We start from the raw sequence: 23726 nt of genomic DNA on the forward strand, positions 1-23726 counted from the left end.
GTGCCATAAAATTAAATTGCAGAATAGATACATGAATACAATTTACTACTACTAAGCTTTTTGTAAAATATTTTATCAACTGGTCGACTATTTAAAATTAGCTTTGAAAACTTTTGGCAACTAAACCAACAATTTGAAAGCCCCACCCTAAGTGAGCTGGATTATTACATGTAGTGGTGTGGAAAATCTCTTTTTAATGAAATTTAAAAAACAAGGAATCATTCATTAAATTACAAGCTTAACTTCCGCTCAGAGAAATTTTCCCAAAAAGAGTGAAAAATTGGCAGGCCTGCTGTTATTAAATATGCTTCATAGTCATGTTTATCTTTTGACCAGAAAAATAAAGAGTCACAACTATCAAGCTAACAAATTTATTTAACAAAGAAAATATATCTAAAACTGCCACGTCACATGAATTACTTATGTTGGAGGGAGTTGTTTCAATTCAAACTCAAAACAATAGAAATGAAGTCCAATGAAAAATATACACATAATTGCATGCAAAAAAATTATTTAATCCTTATAAGAGGTGGATCTAAGTTGTCATTAGGCAACCACCTTGAGTCATCCAAAGCTGTGTAAACCTCCTAGGGGGAAAGAAAATAATTAATCAACGATGCTAAGAAACTGAAATTAAATAAACTATTTATACTCTCAGAACAAAAATTACACTTGGTTGAGCAAAGATTAGTATCACTTTTAACAACAATTGGCGATGAGCAATAACTGATAAATAAATTCCATTTGATAAACTACAGTAAATTCGATGTAACTTAAAATAATAACCACAACCAAGGAGGAAACAACTTTTTGTTCCTTTTCTTGCAAAATGACTTCCTGTATTGTTTGCATTCTCAGCACTAATATTGATTGCAGTGGTATTAAAAATTGAAAGGATTTATACTAAGTGTAAACAGTCAAATTTATTTCATTAACTTAAAACCCACATTGTACTGAATAAACATAATATGTCAATAATTAAAGATATGTAAGCAAAAATGTACAACTTAGAAAATGAAGTAAATTTAATAATGTTAATAGAAAGAAAACCATAATATATAGAGTGGAACTCTCGTTTTATATATGACCCGACCGGCCTGTGTAGGGGGGCAGAAAACTGTCCTTGCATCGGAAAGGTTCTGGGTTCAAATCCCGGGCAAGGCATGGATGTTCTTTCCTTCTCTGTACTCTTTGTGGTAGCGAGGTTGGCCCACCTAATATGGTGCCCCTGAAGGAGAGGCCCACAAAATCACCCTGTATATGCCTGAATTGACAGATGTTAACTCAGGTGGGCATTGAAAAAAAAAAAAAAAAAAAAAACAACTAGTTTTATGTAATCTGTTTCGCATAATATCGCGTTTCCTACATCATTTTCTGCTGAGCTGTGAAAATTGCCTAGACCAAAAATGTAAAATTATTGTGGATTTTACATTACTCTTTTTCTTAATTTAAAAAACTACTTTATACATTTTCCTATCAAATCAAAATCATTTGTTCTCTACAAAGCTTGCTCGAACTTTCTCTGAGTTTTCTTTGAATTTTAGAATAATCCAATCATTTAAAGAACGTTACATTAAACAACCGGTTGGGTAATCATTTGTTTTCTTGGATTCCAAAATGCCTCTAAAGCAAAAATAAATGGCCTGAAGCTCAGAGTTTGATTTCAACAACGCTGGATAGAGTTTACTAAAATACTTTGCGGGAACATCGGACCTTCGGATATCAACTTCAACAGACTGGTTTGATACGGCTGATAATAGTGATGAAAACGAAAAGAATAAACAAAACACATTAGAGGACATATCCACATCTGATTAAGAGTTTGAAAGCATAAAAACTTAGAAACATTTACAAATGTAAACCAGAAATCAAATTTGCAAACCGTAACAAGTATTGAACATAGGTATTAACATTTTGAAAAGTAAGCTTATATTTTTCTTTACTTTTATTTTATGTTATACTGGCTTCATGGGTTTTTAACGCTAGTCCAATGGAAAGCGTAAAATAGGAAAACTACAGTATATATGTTAGTCTTTTATCCACATTATTAAATATACTTATTGTTGTAATTTAATGATAATTAAGAAATATTCCGCTGGTGGCGCTGATGAATGTTGCGCGGGACCAGAGACCCATGAACTCTTGTTGTTACATATTCTTCCCTGTTTTCTTAAGTGTTTCGTGCCGTCTATGTTATTAATAAAAATATATTTCAAAAGAACCTGCTCAAGGTAAGTGAAATTATTTCACACTTAAATTTAGTTCATTATAGAAATGACAGTGGTTAAGTAATATTTAACATTGGTGCCGAAAACCCGGCATGCTACTAGATTTGATAATAATTTCGGTATAAAAGCAGAAATATAGCAGTATTTGATTTCTAATTCTTATGAGAATCTTTGATTATTTTTGCTCTAACAAATTTAAAGTTAAAATGTCAATTCCAAATCAGAATGTGGTTAATGAAACTACTCGTGCTTTGATGCTCGATAATTTAAAACGAAAGCGTTCAACTATTAGGGGTTTATTAACGAGAACGCTTAATAAGATTAACGAGCAATTATTGTTAGATATAATTGACAAAGAGGCACTAAATGAGCTTCTTCAATTGTTATGTGAGAAATCGGAACAAATTTATGAGTTAGATATACAAATCGAAAGTTATATCGATGATTTAGATCAGTTAGAGGCAGAAGTAATTTCGAGCCAAGAAATAAGAGAAAAAATTATATCTTCTAAAACAAAAATTAATGCATGTTTAAAATCAGAGTCAGCTATAACGATAAATAATGTACCCTCGGTATCAGAAGCTGTAGCGATAAATAATGTATCAAATGTACGAAACGAAGCGAGTGTCCGATTGCCAAAATTAACGTTGGAACCATTTGATGGTAAATATGAAAATTGGCAGGAGTTCTGGGGACAATTTGAGGGATCCATTCATGAAAATAGTAATTTATCTAGAACGGATAAATTCAGTTATTTGAAATCATTTTTGAAAGGGTCTGCTTTAGTTTCGATTCAGGGTTTAACACTATCAGAAATGAATTATGATACTGCTATAGATCTCCTAAAAAAAAGATATGGTCAGAAAGATATTATTGTTAGATCTCATGTAAATAAATTATTAAATATGCATCCTGTTAAATCATGTACTCAGTTAAAAGAATTGCGTCAATTGTGTGATATTTGTTATGTTCAGGTTCGTTCCCTCGAATCGGCTGGAGTAGAATTAAATAGTTATGGGAGTCTTTTGTTTTCTATTTTATTGAAATTAATGCCTGATAGTATAGTTTTAGATTATAATAGGCAAAATAAAAATGACATATGGGACTGCTTTAAACTTTTGCAGTTTTTAAGAGATGAGATTGAAAATAGAGAAAAAACCCAGCTATTTCGAAGCTCGAACGAAGAAAAAAGTGAATTAATTAAGAAGTACGGCGTCAATAAAGATCATAATTCATGGCGCGCCTTTTCGAAACCGAAAACAAATCCTGCTGCATTGGCATTAAGCATGGGAGAAGAAGGGGGAAAGGAAATTAGATGCGTGTTTTGCGATTTTCAAAGTGATTCTTCGCGAATTAGACATAACAGTGACCAATGCATTAAATCTGTCAAGGAAAAAAGAAATGTCCTGAAACAGAAAAGGAAATGTTTTTTATGCTTTAAAAATAATCACACTGTTTATAATTGTTATTCAAAAATTCGATGCGATATATGTAAAGGAAGGCATAATAGTTTATTACATGTAAATAATAGTAGTAATAGTGGCAGCAGTAAAATAGAAACGAAATCAGATACTGCTGTAACTTCTGTTTCTCAGGAAAATAAAATTAATAATGATATCTATTTACAAACCGCCACGGTTAATATTTTAGGAGATAATAAAATTAAGAAATTTAGATGTTTGATTGATAATGGTAGCTGTCGGACTTTTATCCCTGAGCGGGTTTCTAAGGAATTAAATTTAAAAATAGTAGGACAAGAAGAATTAAAAATCTACACCTTTGGTTCAACTGAACCAATGATAGAAAAGTGAAATAAGGTGAAAGTTGTAATAAAACATCCATTTACGCATAAGCAGTTAGTCCTCGAAGCATTAGAAACACCGAATATCAGTAATGCCGTTGTTTGTGTACCAGCGAAAGACATTAAGACTCAGTGTTATAAAAATAAAATACTCTTAGCTGATAAGAGCTTTCGTGATGAACATTTGCAACTTTCGCTTTTAATAGGCAGTGATTATTATTGGAAGGTGGTTACAGGGAAAATTAAAAGATTGTCAGGAACTTTAGTTGCATGTGAAACAATACTCGGTTGGACAGTTAACGGTTCCAGTGCTATGCCAAATCAGATGATAACTCAATCTTCCGCTAACGTTATGAAAATTGCTGTAGATATATTAGAGAGTAATTCCGATATTGAGTCAAATTTGATTTTAAGAAACTTTTGGGAATTAGAATCTCTAGGGATTAAAAATGATGTAGGAACCAAAGAAAGAGAAAACGAAGTATTAAATGAGTTTAATGAATCCATTTGTTTGAAAGACAATCGATATGAAGTAAAACTTCCCTTTAATGAAAGAGTCGAAGAATTAGAAGATAACTATGAGATAGCCTTTAATAGAATGAATAGTTTAACTAGGAAATTTAGAAAAAATCCAGAATTTCATAAAAGGTATCAAACAATTATCGAAGAGTATCTCGAAAAGGGAATAGCAGAGGAAGTTACAGACAATACTGAGAAAAGACTGTATTATCTCCCTCATCAGGGCGTACTTAGAGAGGATAAAGTTACAACTAAATTACGTGTGGTATTCGACGCCTCGTCGCATCCTAAGGGTGTATCATCTCTAATTGACTCTGTTTTCGGGTCCAAATCTCAATCCTGATTTGTTGGGAATATTAATTAATTTCAGAATGCATAAGGTCGCAATATCGGCTGACATTGAGCAGGCTTTTACCCAAATATTGCTTTCAAAAGCAGATCGAGACGCAGTTAGATTTCTTTGGATTAAAGGTGAAATAGGAGAACAAAAGGAATATAAGATTTTGCGCATGACTCGTGTGATTTTTGGTGCAACCTCGAGTCCATTTTTGTTAGCAGCAACCCTTAAGCATCATGCTCAAAGAAGTAAAGAAGAATTTCCGAAAATAAGTGAATTAATTGAAAACCGTATGTACGTCGATGACCTCATATGTGGAACTGATAGTGAAATTGAAGCCATTGAAATACGAAGAGATATGAAAACGGTTATGCAGAAAGGTAGTTTCAATTTGAGGAAGTGGAAAACAAACTCATCTTGTTTGCAGCAAAAGTGGGATCTGGAAGAAGCCACAGAACTTAAATCTTCATCAGGTTGCTGCAAGATTTTAGGTTATATTTGGGACAATAGAAACGATTTAATAAGAATTCCAATCCCAGAACTCAACATATCGGACTCAAATCAGGAAATCACTAAAAGAATGATGCTACAAATAATTGGTAGGGTATACGACCCAATCGGATTAATTAACCCATTTACTGTTACTTCTAAAATCCTTATGCAAGAATGTTGGAGAGCCGGATTAGAATGGGATGATCCCTTACCATTCGATATTCAGAGCCAGTTTAAAAGATGGTGTGAAGATTTAGTTAATTTAAACGATATCGAAATTGATAGGTACTATTTTGGAAATGCCAGTTTTAGTGAGATATCTAACATTCAACTCCATTGTTTTTGTGACAGCAGTATGAAAGCTTATGGGGCAGTTATCTATCTGAGATACATTACATCAAACGAAATAAAAACATCATTCGTTATATCCAAATCACGTGTGTCACCATTGAAAAAAATGACCTTGCCTCGCTTAGAGTTAATGGGAGCTGTAATAGGGAGTAGACTCACTAAGTATATCATGCACAAAATAAACTGTAAAATACGCGAATGCTTTGATTGGACTGACTCCACCATTGTCCTTCATTGGGTGAAAGGGGATCCTCATAAATGGAAACAGTTTGTCAGTAACAGAGTCACGGAGATCCAGGAAATAACTGACCCTTCATCTTGGAATTTTTGCCCAGAGCAGGAAAATCCGGCGGATTTTCAAACTAGAGGATGCAGCACTAAGGATTTAGTTTCAAATAAAAGGATTTGGAACAGACCACAATGGCTAGCTTTAAGTGAAGAAAAATGGCCCAAAGACAAAGGAATTTTCAGAGGAGAAAATATTGACAAAGAAAAAAAATCAGATCATATTGCAGTAAATTATGTAAGCAATGACAAGATAAAAAATCCAATGTTCGATATTGAGAAAATCAGTTCTCTTACAAGAGTTTTTCGAATAACAGCTTGGATAAAAAGATTTCTGAATAATTTAAAATTGAAGAAAGATGATCGAATCAAAGATGAATTGACTGCCGAGGAAATTGAAGATGCAGAAAAAACTTGGATTAAATATGTACAGGCAGAAATGTTTTCGTCAGAAATTAATTGCATAAAAGGAAATAGATGTTTAAATAAGGAATCAAGTATTAAAGACCTCAATCCTTTTATAGACAATGAAGAAATAATTCGTGTAGGAGGTAGGCTACAGAAAGCAAGTTTTACCTTTGATGAAAAACATCCAGTAATTCTTCCAAGAAAACACAAGTTTATCGAATTGGTTGTTTGGAGAGCACATGAAAAATTATTTCATTCTGGCGTTGCAGAAACTCTTACTCAAATTTGACAACGGTTCTGGATTGTAAAAGCAAAACAGTGCATTAAAGCTACATTGAACAGATGTGTCATCTGCAAACGGTTCAGTTCAAGACCTGGCACTCAACCGATGGCTCCTCATCCAGCATTTCGAATAGAACAATCACATCCTTTCAACGCTACAGGCTTAGACTTTGCCGGGCCTCTTTACATCAAAAACAGCGATGTAAAGCATTACATTTTACTGTTCACTTGTGCGGCCACAAGAGCTGTGCATTTGGAACTTGTGAACAGTTTGACTACAAAAAACCTTTTATTAGCCTTTAGAAGATTTATTGCAAGAAGAGGATTGTGCTCAGTGATGTACTCAGACAATGCTAAAACCTTTAAAAGGGCTGAGCTTGATTTGAAAAACATTTGGAAAACTATCAATCACCCAGATGTTAAAAAATTCTACGCTCTCCATGGAATTACATGGAGATATATTGTAGAAAAGGCCGCTTGGTGGGGTGGTTTTTACGAAAGACTAATTCGATCAGTAAAAACTGCATTGAGAAAGACTATAGGAAAAACTTCGCTAACTTTTGACGAACTAGAAACTTTGCTGGTGGAAACAGAAGCTATTCTGAACTCACGTCCAATAACTTATATTGGGACTGATGCTGAGGAACTATGTGCGTTGACTCCTGCACACTTCCTTATAGGGAAAAGAATTACTTGTTTACCAGTCAAGCTTAACCTTGATACGAATTTCTCTTCCAGGAAAACTTTAATTAAAGCTCATAATTATCGTGAGAGATTAATGAAATCCTTATGGTCAAGGTGGAAAAATGAGTATCTCCTAAATTTAAGATCAGCACATTTAAGTTTAATTAAAAATAATGTACCTAACTTTAACGTTAACGATATAGTTATAATTAAGGATGATTTTCTACCACGCAATTTTTGGAAACTTGGTAAAATTTTGGAATTGTTTCCTGGAAGAGACGGCAAGGTTAGAGCAAGCAAAGTGAAAACTGATACATCAGTTATTAAACGTCCAGTTCAACTTCTATATAATTTGGAACTTTAAACTTTATATTCTATTAATATTTTAATGTGAACTTACATTATACTTCTAGAACATTTTCATCATTATTGTTGTTCTTCATAACTATACATATTTAGTATTTTTTATGTTTTTCAGAGTTAAGAAAAGAATGTTTAAGTTAGCTTTGTACGCTACCCTTGATGAACTCCTGTGAGTTCATCGGGGGGGAGTGTGTTGTAATTTAATGATAATTAAGAAATATTCCGCTGGTGGCGCTGATGAATGTTGCGCGGGACCAGAGACCCATGAACTCTTGTTGTTACATATTCTTCCCTGTTTTCTTAAGTGTTTCGTACCGTCTATGTTATTAATAAAAATATATTTCAAAAGAACCAAGCTCAAGGTAAGTGAAATTATTTCACACTTAAATTTAGTTCATTATAGAAATGACAGTGGTTAAGTAATATTTAACACTTATATTTATAAAGTTTTATATTTTTGCTTACATAGGGCCTTAATTGATATACCTGACTGAAATTACCTTGATTTAATAAACACAAAGAGTGTATTATAAATGAGGAATATTTCGTAGAAGTAAAACTTTCAATTTCTTCAACTTAAATTTCTCAACCTTTCATGCCTATAAGCTTCATGACAATGAAATAAAAAAAATGAATAAATTAAAATTATAATTTTTGTTTCTTCAGAAAAGATATTCATTTCAAAAATGTTTAGCATCTTAATGTTTTGAGAAATATAATTTTAATTTAAAAAAATGCTTGTCTATTAGAAAATGGAAATAACACTATTATTAGTAAGAATTATTAAAATAACATCAACAAAAGGGTTAGCTTTTGACTTGTTACATCAATTAGTTAAAATAATAAAATAGGTTGAAAGACATCAGGGTTGAAATTGCAAGTAATCATTTTCAATTGCAATTACTGTTCTTTTTCGCTACAAAATTTTCCTCAAACCAAATTTGTTTCCTGTCACAGAGCATTGCATTGCTGAAATAAAAAGTTAAAAAAAAAATTTTTTGCCCATTAATAATTTGTCGTCTTTATATAGAGGATTTCCACCATGTGGCCAGGTCTGCTACATATTGTCTTTAAAAGCAAAATACTTCTTAGAAGTAAAACTTTAATTTGGTCAACATTTTCTGCATATAAGCTTCATAAAATTAAACAAAATAAAGAAATGAATAAATTAAAAAAAACTTTGTTCATTGGAATTCATCCCAATGTTTATCCTTTTAATGTTAAGAAATATATTTTTAATTAAAATATATTAAGAAATATATTTTTAATTAAAAAAATTCTTGTTTATAGGAAAGTGGAAATAACACTATTATTAAATAATAAAATAATACATAAGACTATACCAATAGCTATGACTAGTTATAGATAACAGCTTTAATACAAAAAAAAAAAAAAGAGATAGAAATACATCAGTGGTATTTTAAAATTCCTGGACAATTTCAGATTTTTCATGTCTCCACAGAGAGTGGTCACCTTCAAGTGGAAATAAATTAAGGTTATTTACATTTTTAAACATATATAATTGTTTAATAAGTCACTTAAAATACTTCAAGATATAAAGGTTTATTAGTAGGAAATTTGAAAAAAAAAAAAAAAAAAAAAACTAATTTAAGTAGGACATATCCAAATGATGAGGGAACAAATTACCTCGTTCCTTTGCATAAATTCCTGATTCACTTGATCTACATCAAGAGGTTCATCATGCTCTGTAATAAAGAGTATAAAAGAAAATAAATAAAATATTAACAAAAATGTTTATCACAATAAAAATTCATCACAAAAATTTCGCTTAAGAAAATTTTATACATAAAAAAGGAATAACTGTAATTATTCCCTAACACTGTTCCTATAATTTGCACTCTAAGTTTCTAATTTTGCACTCTAATTACACTTTAGTTTAGTGATGAATATTTAAGTTTTTTGGAACAAAATAATAAAAATACTAAGGAGTTTTCTTTCAAATAATAGAACTCCTTCATTAACTGTCCTTTTTTTTTCTTGTTATACAAATTAATAGATATTTAATAAAATGCAACAAAATTCAACAACTCAAAATTTAACTAATAAAAAGCTATATAACAAATAAATACAAAATAGGAAGAAAAGCAAAACATTAAAAGAAAATTGATTCAATCCTTTTTTTAAATAAAAATCAATTTTAAATTTTTGAGCAGCTGCTTGAAGAGAAACTAAAAAGTCAACATAATATGTAACTATGTAAATGTTACTATCTAATACATCCTCTCAAAGCACTTTTCTTAAGATTGATTAGTGAACTTTGATTTAAATAATATTTATAAAATGTATATTATTCTATTGTAATTTCTTCTTTAACTAAGTAAATAAGGAACTAAGTTTCCTTTGTCTAGCCCTGGGGTAGCTATTTTCTTATGCTGCTCAGTCTGCTTTTACTTACAAATATTCAAATTCAGTTAATAAAACATAGTAACCATTTTACTCCCTCACAGAAGTAATAATCATATTTTAAAAAATAAAATACAAAAATTACAGTTATTCAAAATAAAGTTTACCTTCAATAGCATTTTCTATAACTTCATATGCAGCTTCAGCATACTAAAAACAAGAAAGTTTGATTCATTAGTCCCATGTAAAAAATACAAATTGAACATAAAATAATGATGCAAACACAAATTAATTATGCAACATAAATTAATAAAAAGATATGAACACACATAAATCCGGTATAAAATTCTTCAGAAAAGTGCTAAGTATGCTTTGATAATATAAATTCAATATGTTTTGATATTACACCATTCAACAACGACAAACTTCAGTTATGTTTCAGTTGCAGCGGTGGCTTAATTTTACGGGTCAAAGATACAATTAAATGAAAACAAATTTCTCAACTATAGATCGTTAGTGCTAATCATATACTTCCATATTTGAGCTAACCTGCTAACAGCCAGTAACACAAATGGTTAAGGAATAATCCTACAACATTACATTTATGATACTTTGAAATAACGTCTACTCTTGGGCCATTCTTCAAAATTCATGACTAACAAAAGTATGAATTTGTAAAGTGTCATTTTGTGAAATAATAGAAGTTCTAAAAGTAGCATCAGATAGTATTTTTCTCATATTAATAAATAAATATGTATACATCTTCATAGGACACATAAAATAATGTTGAGAACAATAGCACTGAGCTAAAACTCTAATGATTGTAATAGGCTAATCATTTAATTTAAAATTCCCTTTTAAAAATTAAATTTAAGGACTTTTAGATTGCTCACATAAAATTCAATACAAAAATTAATAAGACTTTCAAATTGCATACTTTATAAATAATAAATAAAATCAAAACATCATTCAGATAAACCAAATATTTAAACAGCAAATAGGAAGCTTACTTGTGCGGTTGTAGTTGCGGCAGTTCCATCTGTTGCGGCAACTTGTTGTGGATCAGAATAAGAATATTGTTGAGGATATTGATATGCACCAGCGTATGCACCATAACGTTGATCATAAGCATAGTAAGGATTTTGTTGCTGATAATTTTGCCAAGCTGCATAATAACTTTGATAATCATATCCTGGATATTGCTGCTGCCATTGTTGTTCTTCGGTAGATGGTGCACTCGAAGAAGAGCTTTAAAAAAAATTTTAATATTACAAAATACATTAAACATATTATTAAAATTAACAAAATAGGAACTAGGAAGAAGGGAATTTGTTGGGGGGGGGGAAGAAGAAATTTTATATTACCCTCCTTTCTGTTGAGCAGTGCTGACTCTAACAGACTTGGATCCAATATGTGTATTCTGCATTTCTATTAAGGCTGCTTCGTACTCAGATTTACTAGCAAAGTGTACAAATCCGTAACCCTTGCTAACACCGTAATTATCGTATATAACTATAATAAAAAAATTCAAAAATTATACGATGAAAAAAGGAACCACAGAAAAATATAAAAGAATCCTTCATCAGTTTTTTTTTTGATTAATTAAAACTGTACTTAAGATCTGATTTGTTAAATAGGACAAAGAACCACAGAAGTTTTATTGGCTCTTAACAGCTTAATATGATGTGGGTAACTAAATTGGTAAAAGAAAACCAATAGAAATCTTTGATAATAACAGAGGTGATTGTAGGTCAAAAATCCAGAAAATTTCTGGAGTAAAATCATTCAAAAAATTTATATCTTCATTAATTTAAATCATTAAAATTTTCAAAACATGATATTCTAAATGATTTATATGCAGCATAATTTAAATTAATAATTATGTGTAAGTTTACTTTTATCTCTAATCATATTTATTATTCTACCAGAAAAAATATTTACAAATGAAAGAGATGCCAAATATAAATTCCAGTTCTAATACCTTTAAATAAAATATACAAGAATTTTTATATATAAATGTGATCGATGGTTTCTTGAAACTTCTGGACTTTGGATTTCTGGAAACTTTCCGACCGCAATTAGCAAAAAAATCCGGAAATCCAGATTTTTTCCGAGGCACAATTACCCCTGTAATAAGGTTCCAGTTAAGTAAATATTATTTAAATTAAAACCAGGGTTGAGATTTGGAACATGAGAGGAAGATTATACTAAGGTTGAGATTTAGAACATGAGAGGAAGATTATACTATCTCAAACTATTCAAAACAAGCATAAATGCACTAAACTGTCCAAAACTTTAACAAATACAAGCTTAATTTTGATGAAAGAATCAATCAAATAGCTAGAATCCAAACTGATTTTAACAATACAGAGAAATAAAAAATAACAAATTAGAAGGCTTCACAATTACGGGAATTACCGAGTAATGTGAATAACTACAATTATATTTTTACTGAGTCAAATAACAACTATTAAACTCAATAAATAAATTTATATACAAATACAGGATGAAAGTGATAACAAAAGGTCTGAAAATACCTATCAACTCAAAACCTGAAAAAGTAAATAAAAAAGCATGTGAAGCTATTTTGTGCAAAAAGAAAATGTGAATCATTTGCCTATATATTTGGAAAAAAAATTCTGTATATATTATGGCAGTCAACTGTTTCTGATAGTAGAACAAACTGTTAAGTATTCAAAATAAATCATAATTAAAGAGACTAAAATAAAGTAAAACAACCAAAAGAATATTGAAATGTTAAAAAAATAGACATTTAATATAGCATTTTATTTTCTCTTCAAAATTTACAAAATGAAATAATCTTATGCCAGTTTGTAATAATATAATTATTAAAATTTGTGCAATAATTAATCAGAAAAAAAATTAAATTTCCACAAATAAAATAGTTACCTTTCGCTAGCTTTACAGTTTTATAATGAGCTAGAAAAGCATCAAACAGCGTTAAATCATCAACTTCTGGGCTAAGGTCTCCCACAAACAAAGAGTAATGAGTCCTGGAGAAAAGAAAATTACTACATTTTAAAGAAGAAACCTAAGAATATTTTTAATTTTGTATAAAAATTATAAAATATTGAAAATTTCACGATGATCAAAAATCCTTAACTATCTTACAATTACCTTCCCCAATGGATTTGCTTGGAGGTTACATTTTGTTTCAAATTAGGTCTGCTACCTGTTTATATATGGGTCATTTTCTTTTTCCATTGATATTTCAAGTATACAGTATGACCAATGATTCAGATCAGATGCCCACATACTAGTAAGCTACAGGAAGAATTTTAGCATAAATTAAATAATTATAGTTACAAACATACAATCTGGATTTTTACAGAGGTGTGAACACATTAAATGACTAGACATAAAATCCAAATCAATCTCCAAGGGTTAAATCACTTGGTCCTACTCATTTTAACAAACATTAGTTTCTTCAACAACACCTGCTAAATATTTTTTTCACATTCAAATAATTCTCTAGACCTTGAACAAACTAGTTAGGCTAAAATAAAATACAATATAAAAAATTCGAAACACTTGTATCTGAAAAGAAAAAGATTACAAAAAAATAATTTGTCAATAGTACATCTCTAACATAATAAAAAATACTTTCATACAACTTTATCATGTAACTTTCATGTAGCCAAACAGCATTCAGACAAGCCACAGTAGTTATTGAAGAAAAGGTAAAGCACAATAACGTAAAAATTAAGAATTATTTCCAAATTATTAATTAAACAACAATAATTTACAAATTAAACTGTAATGAAATACAACTTAAAGAATGTATTTTATTAAAAATAATATAAATTAAAAATACTTTTAAAAGCCTGTTCAGTTATTTAGATTTACACTATATCACTAATGTTAGTGGTTTCAAATTATTACTTAGGGATCTATTAATTGGAATAATTTCTTTCTCAGAGCCATTGCAATGATTAAATATTTTGTCTAAAAATGCAATATGGTTTAATATCTTAAAGTGATTTTGAACAACTCCTCAGATTACCATTTCAAAAAAAGTTTCTGAATATTAAAGTGTTCTGAATATTAACTGTAATAGAGATCATAATAAAAACATCAATAAAAGAAGTTTTTTAAAAGTGAGAAAGCTAGATAGAAACCAAAACAACCATCATTCTTAATTCTTAAGCAAAAAATGTAACGCTAAATATCTCAAAGAATCATATTCAGTTGAAATGCTCTTTAAAAAATGTCATGTCATAATAAAAACACTGATAAAAAGAAAAGTTAATAAAAAAGCTCAAGAGAAACAAAAAAAAATTGTTCTCAGTTACAGTACAGAAAAACAGAAATGCTCCGTTAAAATGCTGTAATAAAAACAGCAAAAACCAAGAAAAAAAAGTCTTTCTCAAAAAAATTAAAACGTTGCAAAAATAACAACCTGAATATAATTTTTAAAAAAAAATCAGCAGGACAAAACTTGGTGTTCAATGTAAAGTAATCTAGTTTAAATTCTTTAAATATTGCTTTTCCATTTGTCTTTCAGAACATAAATTTGCAAGCCGTGAGCAAGTTTTAAAGCTTAACTAATATTTATTAAAACTGTTTTCAATAATGTTTAGTAAAAAAAAAAAAATTTTAGATTATTTTTCATTAAATCTATTCAAATTTAAAAAAAAATAAGAGCATAGTTAAAAAATACTTTTCCAAAAAAATACTTTGCCGAATATTTGGTCAAACATTCAGCCTGCCGAATACCCAGCAGAAGGGACAAATATTCGTTAGATCCCTAACAAAAACTAGTTTGTTGCACAAGGAAGCAACTGGGTACAATGCTGAACTTAGTCTGGAATCTACAGTTAAAAAGATAAAATAAAATACTAGATCATACCTGAAAAAATACTCTTTTTATACATAAATTATAATGACCTTATACCTATTTAATTTATCAAAATTAAATCACAAAGAAATTAACTTTTACGGAACTTTATTTTGAAAAATTATAATAAAAGTACTTACGCAGAACTGGGACTATCTTTAGAATGATTGGCGTGATTCAACTTGAATCTCCTAGACTGAAATAAAATATTAAAGTGATATAAACAAAATAGGTCGTTTATTTTAAAAAGTACATTAAATTAATATTTTCAGAGGCATAATAAATAAAATGATCACTAATAATTTATATTATGATACATTGAATAAAAGAGACTAAAAGAATGTGGGGAATTTTATTTTAAATTTTATTATTAATTAGCGGAAAAAAAATTTTTGCAAGAAAAAATAGAACTTACACTAGAATTAGGAATAAGTTTTCCGTTGTATCGATGCAAAACTCTTTGTGCACTCTCCTCGTCAGGAAATTCTAAGAATCCGTAACATACAGATCTAAATTAAAAAACAAGCATTTTTAAAATTACCTGTTTTAATTACCTAAAATATCAAAACTGTGGCAACTGTCTTAATGTGGAACTGACACCATACCATGTTTTTAACTGCCCTGCAGTCGCTGCAGGCATTCACCTCTTAAACTACCCCACAGAAGAGGATTTGTATTCTTTTAATGCCATAGAAATAACAAAAACTATTCAAGCACACCATGAAATATGATTCAATAGAGGATACGACACCAACCAACCAAATAATTCAATGAGATAAATTATTAAAGTCTATTTATTGTATGTCCCCGACCCGCCCATCTATGGGCATACGAGAGAGGAATTAAAAACACAAAATACAAAAAAAAAATACAAAATACAAAATTTACATCAAGTGGATGGATGGAAACAGGCCATCAGATGATATATATTAAAGTCTAGTACAACGTAATTCACATATACTTCAGCAGAAATTAAAATACTAACCACGCTTAAATAAAACTCCTAATTTAAATAAAGAAACAAGTAAACTTATAAAGCCAGCAACTTTATAATTAAGTTATCACGGTAACAATTCACAATTTTATGAAAAATATGAAAAAAAATTTTATATTCGAAGATTTTTTCTTTCTTTTAACTGGGGTTTATTATTCTAAGATTTATTATTTTAAAACAGATTTTTTTTAATAGTTTTTATAGTAATAGTTTTGAACATACATTAAAAGTATTTAAGAGCAATGTAGATGTCATTACCTAAACATATTTCTTAGTTTATATTTCTGGATTATCCATCAATATTGTACAACCTTTTATTAAGCATTTTAAACATGTTAAAATAATTATCTTCTATCTCCTAAAAATTTATTGATAACATTATAGCCACTGATAAAATTACAGGATTATGAAAATACAGTTTTTAAAATAAAATTTGCAAATGCAGACCATAACCAAATCAAAGCATGCTAAAATCATCATTCGTTTTGTAAAATCAAATTCCATTAGGCATATGTTTGAAACAATTAAAAACTGATTTTTCTTCGTTCAATTTTTAGAATTTTTTATTCCCTTAAGTTTTCAAAGCATATAAATAAAAAAAAAAACTCATTGCGCTAAAAAAAAAACAAGAACAAAGGTAGAGATTACAGACGTGGATATTTTAAAACCTAAACTTCTACCTAAAATGTCAAAGTAGATTCATTAAAAATAAAATATAAATCTTGTTAAAAACTTTTTTCAATACGTTTTGTAGAATATCCCTATCCTTTCAATAGAGAATCTGTTTTTTTCCTTTTTGAGAGTTATGAACATTGGAAATTTTATGATGAAATTTGGCAACTACGAGAAAATAGTCAGAGTCACAACTTTGTCCCCTGAAGACTAACATCTTGAATAGCTAATGTTTGTCTACGATAGGTACTCTGACAGACATTCATCTGGAGGGGTGGCGGGGACTATGGTAACGAGGTATGATTATTTCAAGTAGGGGTGCGGGTCCCTCTTTATGACTGGTTTTGGCGCGAGAAAATGAGACCTCTTTCTTCGGTCTATTGTGTTAGCTCTTGAGTGAAGAGAAATAAGTATTCGCACCTGTAACAGCGTTTAGATCGTTCGATTTTCTCTTTCTTAAAAGAGTCAAAATTTTAATAGCGGTAGTACCCAAAATTTTATATCATAATTTTTACATTTTTTGTTGTTTATTTAAAAAGTATATATTATACAAAACAATAGCCCAAAACCTTTTTTTTTTATTTAATTTATTTCACAAGATATTAACAATTAAATTTCAAAACTTTTTTTAATTAAAAAATAAATGTCTAAGGATAGAATGAATGGATTTTTAAAAAAATGTATCTCATTTTTTGATAAAATAATTATAATAAAACAAATGTTTAAAAAATTTAATTTTTATTGCAAAATTAAGTTGTAAAATGAAAAACAAAAATGTTGTTAGTGTCGTACAAAGTTCAAACAAAACCCATTTTGAAGTAAATTTGATTCTGAACAAAATGGCTTTAAAAAAAAATGGATCGCAATTCCAAAAAAAGGTATAGCTTTTTTCGCGAAACGCTGCACCGCGGCGCGCTCTGCCACTCCACTCTGCTCATCGCTCAATTGCGCTGTATCAGTTGATTTGGAGGGAATTTAAAAACTAAAGTTTCACAAAATAACAAGCATTATATTAAATAATAAATTTATAATTTTAGGTGAATAATATTATGAATAATTAATTATTTATAGTTTATTAACAAAATTTTTTGAGTTCAAACTTGGAACTAGAAGAATATATTTTATTTACAACTATTTTATCAAAAACTTCAAGAACTTCTGCGTAAAATGAGATACAATTTTTTAAAATCCATTTATTCTATCCTTAGATATTTATTTTTTTAACTAAAAAGAGCTTTAAAATTTAATTGTTAACATCTTGTAAAATAAATAAAATAAAAAAAATCGTTTTGGGCTATTGTTTTGTGTAATATATACTTTTCAGAAAACAACAAAAAATGTAAAAATTATGATATCAAATTTTGGGTGTAACCGCAATTAAAATTTTGACTCAATGACTAATTAAAATTGTTATTTCTATGTAATGATTGATAAATAGGATATGTATGGAAATTGTTTAAAATTGTTTAAAGCAAGCTCAATGTTTTATTAATAAATAACTCTATAAATTTATCATACATAGTAAATTGGTTATTAAGAAAAAAAATTAAAAAAATAATAAAAAACAGAATTACTTTTTTTAATAATTAGTGAGAAAAACTATACAGGCTACATTAAAATACAAGTAAGAAAACGTAATTTAAGCAACAAAAAAAAAACTTAAATAATTTCAGATGGTTTGATGGGTGCAGATAAAAATCATCGTTGATAGTTTTAGATTTCATCCTATACGCGGTAACTTGCTTTCAGTTTAAAAAAAAAAGTCAAAAATAAATAATAAAAAGAAAGATATTTTGTATTTTTTCGGCACAGATAACGTGAACTATTTCTATTTTCATCAAAAGTTTTATCTCCTTTTAAAATCAGAGTTAATAAGTTTAAACACTTCACTTTTCCAGAAAACTCAAATAATAAAAGAAATTAACTGCTTTAAAAAATGTGCAAGTTTAGAAATTAAACCATCTAACAATCAATGAACATTCATAATAAATATCGCAAAATTAAAAAAACCTGTACTACCCTTAATATCAGAATTTGTACACTTTTTTTCCTTTGTATTTAAAAAATAACAACCGATTGAGTAGAGAGAATAATTTCAATTAAGAAAGAAATATCCACGTGAATCTTAAAAAAGTAATTGAATCAGATTAAATAAGTCTCCTACTGGTGGCTTAGTCAGCCAATCTGGTATACTTCCCATACAAGCTATCATCGAAGCTACCCTCCCTAAAATGCCCTCTTCTTGTTTCCATAGCACCAGACTGTCGCAGACTTTGTGGCGGTCAGAGTACCTATCGTAGACAAACAGTAGGGGATTATTCTGCACAGCAAGAGGCTGGAGAGACTATTAAAGAGGCTGCTAATGCAATATTAAAAATAATAATCAACTTCTGGTTCAATGAAGTCTGTCGAGATGCCTTGGAGTTGAAGAACATTTCAAAACAAAAAAGGCTACAAAACTACTGTAGATCAAATAGAGAAGACTATGGATGCTAACATGGAATAGCAAATAAATTATGTAGTCATAGCATAAATTAAAGCTGAAAATTTTATAAAGATATCAAAATGCTAGTAGATGATTCCCAACATGGTATTACAAACTGTACAGCATAGCTGCCCACAATGGGTTTTCAAAAAAAGCAAAATATTAAAAGCTGTAAAATTTCAACGTATTTTTTCTCCAGAACATAGTTAAATTTAAAGATTTTAAGACAATTAAGAACACTTAGGGACATCAATTTTAATTATTTTTCAAAGTTTAATCTGTGCACGATTTGGCTTTCTTTAAAAAATTTTCATCAAATGTTACAATGTAGCAATTTTGATTTTTACAAAAATAATCAGCTTGTAATATTTTCTCTAGTTCTCACTACTAAGAGATGACCTAAACTGTGATTCAAGAACGATTTCACTAAAAACTAAGATAAACTATAAACTAAATTACCTCTCAAAACTAAGATTCAAAAACGTAGCAAATCAAAAAAAAACGCATGCGATTTCTTCACAATAGTAAACATTAGCTCTATTGCCAGATGCCGTCAACTGAATTTGTTCGAAAAAAATTCGTCTGCGTTCGGCAGCCGAGTGAAATGTTTTCTGTGATTCAAAAACGATTTCACTAAAAACTAAGATAAACTAAATTACCTCTCAAAACTAAGATTCAAAAACATAGCAAATCAAAAAAACACATGTGATTTCTTCACAATAGTAAACATTAGCTCTATTGCCAGATGCCGTCAACTGAATTTGTTCGAAAAAAAATTCGTCTGCGTTCGGCAGCCGAGTGAAATGTTTTCTTCCCGATCTATATTTAGGGAGCGTTCTCACTCTCAATCAGATTCTTAAACGCAGTTGCATTTCTGAGTGTGTTTCAGCTTCTGCGTCGTTGCTTTGATTTTCTCCTTTGTTCGAGCACGTGCCTAGAAGATGCAAAAATTTGATTCCTGATCTAAAAAATGTGTTCGGGTACATATTCGGATCTGCAAATTCGGTGGCTCTGTTTTAAAAAATATGAAATAAAATAGAATTTTTTTTAAATCGAGGAAAATCGGAAGATTAAAATAAAAAACTGGAAAGCGGAAGTTTCGATAAAAAACCGGAAATCTTCCGGCTAAACCGGAAGAGTTGGCAGCTATGGTACAGGAATAGATAGTGAAATTATTTCAGATTTATCAAGTGTTTTAGTAAGTTTCTTATTAATTACTTTCATACTTTTTCCTCAGTTTTACAATAAATGCGAATAATTAGGGTGACCATAATGTAGATTGTAGTTCTAGTTCTAATATTCTAAACAAATTATTCCAAAGATAAAAAATAACAAGGCTCCATGAAGTGACCAAATTAGAGTGGAATTTATAAAACATGGGAGCCAAGTTTTGGCATAAACACCATATCTGGGAATATATATTACCTATATATGGGAACAGGAAGAAATGCCAGCAGAATGGAACTCAGGAATTATTGAATTATTTGAAAAATTCTTTTTCCTAACGCATAGAGATTCTGATTTATAAAACTAGTCAGTTTATAAAAAACAATGCTCTATAAGAAAATGTGTAAATTTAATAGGTGGCAGCAATGTAGTTAAAAATTTCAATTTAAATTCTCAACTTTTATTTGTCAAACAATAGGTTAAATAAAATTTAAATACCAATTATACATTTTCAAAGTAACATTAAACATACATACTCAGTACTTTTTCTGATAATTTTTACACTGCAAATTGGCTCTCCTAATATTCTAAATGCTTCTACAAGAAAATCTTCATCAATATTTGAATCCAACTGTAAGAGAAAAAAAAAGATATACAGTACATTGCATTTAGGGGCTATAAACTATGTTTAAGTGAAAATTATATCTAAATAACAGTATTTATAAATAATACAATCAAAAGAATATAAAATTGCTTCAGACATTTTTTATACCTTTTTAGATATATGTTATAGAAAAAAAAATCACATACAAAAATATAAAGCAAAATCTACTTTTCGCATGAATACTTAGTCTATTTGGTGACGTTCTACTTAATGACAGCTAATATTCATTTTATGTAGAGACCAAATATTTCAAACTTGGCTTATTCATAATAGAAAAATATGCAATTAATGATTAAATCTTTTGATGAGTAGATATTTTAAATTTCATTTTTAATCAAAATTAGGATATTTTAAACAGACGAAACACGTTTGGTAACAAAGGGAGTGAGATAGATGGGGAAAATGTTTGAAAAGAAAAAATGAAGATACTTAAATAACAGATTTATGTATGAAATGTAGACAATTACAAATCAAAATGACAAAAAAAAAAATAAGACATAGGAAATAAAAGAGTCAAGCAGGTTCACTGCTTTATTATATAGATAAGGATAGATACTACTATTGATGCTAAAAAGAAATATACTAACAATGTGGAAGATGGCTCTTTTAACATGCTCAAAAAAACTGGAAAAAAGTTATTAAAGTAAGATCACAATTGAAGTCAATAATAATAAATTCTTATAAAATGTTACTTCATTTTTTTTAATTCTATCTTGTTTCAGTGCTATAACTTGTGGTAAAAAGAATTTAATTCTTCTTCCAAAACAAGCTAATTTATTGCAAAATATATTAACAGCATTAATTCTAATAAGAAATCTTCTTTCAAATCTTTGTCTTATTTTCTTACAAATTCTGTTAAAGGACACACTCTTCCTAGGAACAATTATACTGAATCCTTTTAAAGTCTTTAATAAGAGAGACAACCATATTTAGGATAATAAAGATTAACTGTGAAACAATTCTAAAATTTACAGATCGGCAATTTAATTCTAATTAAAAAATTAATAAAATTTTGGTAATTAGAGATTGCTTTTAATTTAACAAATCAAACACAAGGAGTAAAAATGAATTTTTTCACAAAATATAGAAAAAATAATAAGATTAATTAACTTAGCTTGATTTCCTGGAGAACAAATTTGCAAGTTTTTTTAATTAATAAAAAAACTATGCCAAATATAATAACAGACATTAAAAGATTACCAATTGAAAATATTTATTAGCCGTCATGATTAATGCTAGAAATTTAGCAGTTTTATTTATAATAATTATTTATATAATGTGCGTCTAAAATATTAAATGAAAATCTATACTTACATCACCTATCCAAACAGTAGATCTCCTATTCATCGCTCATATGGACACACCCATTCGTGTAGGTCTGCAAAATAAAAATTAATTCAATACTCATTCACGAAAATAGGAAAAAAAATTTCAATTTATAAAATAAATACAAGGAGCAGACCATTTTGGTCATATTTCTTAAATACTCCCTTAATTTACAAAGATGATTATCAAATAATAAGAAAGACAGCTATAGAATCTACTTCACACACAAATTACTCTATAAATGAGAAATAATAAAGTTAATGAAAAGTTTACATTTTGAATAAAAATATGAAAATACTATTAAGATAGTAACAACATCCAGATGAGCAGGAGTCATCGGCAGCTATTTACTTTCAAAATATCATATATTTAATAAATTAAAAACTGATAGCTAACTAAAACTTACCTTCCTTTTTCCGTAGAAGAGAATAACTCTTTAATATATTTAAATTACGAACTAATAAAAACCTTACATTTTTTCTAGAACAAATGCAGAAGTTTTATTGAAGTTGATAGCTTACGGTCACAGTCTTCATAAATCAAATTTATTTGCAAGCTATAAGCTGTTTTTAAAAAAAAAAAAAAAAAACTATTACCGCTGCACAAGATTTGAGCAAATTCCGAACTCTATTGAGAAAAATGAAGAACTTGATTAGTGAACTTTCAACAGTGATTAAAAGGTCGTAAAGCGAAAATGACCTTTTAGCAAGTTCGCTGCTGTTGTTGTAGTTCATTTGCGTCGCACTAGAGCTGCACAATGGGCTATTGGCGACGGTCTGGAAACATCCCTGAGGATGATCCGAAGACATGCCATCACAATTTTGATCCTCTGCAGAGGGGATGGCACCCTCGCTTCGGTAGTCCAACGACCTGCACGTGAAGTCGAGCACTTTACGGTAGCACAGTTTAACAAGAACCAATACCGCACACCCTCGGTCCCTACGCAGACTGATCTAAGTGGTCACAAACCCGCACACTGACCGCAGCCAGTGATGCTTGACTTCGGTGATCTGCTGGGAACCGTGTCTTAACGATCAGTTCACTGCGGGACTAGCAAGTTTGCAATACCAACCAAATTTCATACTATTTCAGAGTTGTTCCTGGATCCATTGAATAAAATCCATACAGTAATCAAAATAACTTATCGGTTGTTTTTCTAGTCTGACTCTGAAATTGTCTATTGTTGTAACTTATTTACATCGAACTAGAGCTGCACAATGGACTATTGGCGATGGTCTCGGAACATCCCTGATGATGATCTGAAATCATGCCATCTCAAATTTGATCCTCTGCAGAGGGGATGGCATCCCCGCTTCGGTAGCACGTTGACCTGCAAGCGAAGTTGAGCATTTTACGGTTGAACAGTTTAACGAGGACCAAAACTGCACACCCTCGGTCCCTTCGCAGACTGATCAAAGTGGTCACCTATCCATGCACCAGAATTGT

At 29.5% G+C, this 23726-nt stretch overlaps 1 protein-coding gene across 3 annotated transcripts; it reads right to left on the reverse strand.

Moving 5' to 3' along the window:
• Positions 1 to 355: 355 nt before the first annotated feature.
• Secp43 (tRNA Selenocysteine associated protein) lies at positions 356 to 23292 on the reverse strand. Of its 3 annotated transcripts, XM_043047917.3 has the most exons (12): positions 22687 to 23292; positions 22417 to 22515; positions 22269 to 22332; positions 20827 to 20921; positions 15388 to 15481; positions 15113 to 15168; positions 13025 to 13128; positions 11479 to 11626; positions 11125 to 11362; positions 10282 to 10324; positions 9398 to 9456; positions 356 to 587 (listed from the first exon to the last, which is right to left on the reverse strand). In XM_043047917.3, the coding sequence occupies exons 3-12, from the start codon at positions 22299 to 22301 to the stop codon at positions 510 to 512; spliced, it is 948 nt and encodes a 315-aa protein (XP_042903851.1). In that variant the 5' UTR covers positions 22302 to 22332; positions 22417 to 22515; positions 22687 to 23292; the 3' UTR covers positions 356 to 509. The 3 variants fall into 3 exon arrangements, with proteins under 3 accessions (XP_042903851.1, XP_042903848.1, XP_042903849.1); XM_043047914.3 differs by lacking the exon at positions 22417 to 22515 and having other exon boundaries at positions 22687 to 23012; XM_043047915.3 differs by lacking the exon at positions 22417 to 22515 and having other exon boundaries at positions 22677 to 22801.
• Positions 23293 to 23726: the final 434 nt, after the last annotated feature.

The sequence above is a fragment of the Parasteatoda tepidariorum genome, chromosome 4 (genome assembly GCF_982258835.1).
Source record: "Parasteatoda tepidariorum strain Cologne lab strain chromosome 4, Ptep-v5.0, whole genome shotgun sequence".
Classification (NCBI taxonomy): domain Eukaryota; kingdom Metazoa; phylum Arthropoda; class Arachnida; order Araneae; family Theridiidae; genus Parasteatoda; species Parasteatoda tepidariorum.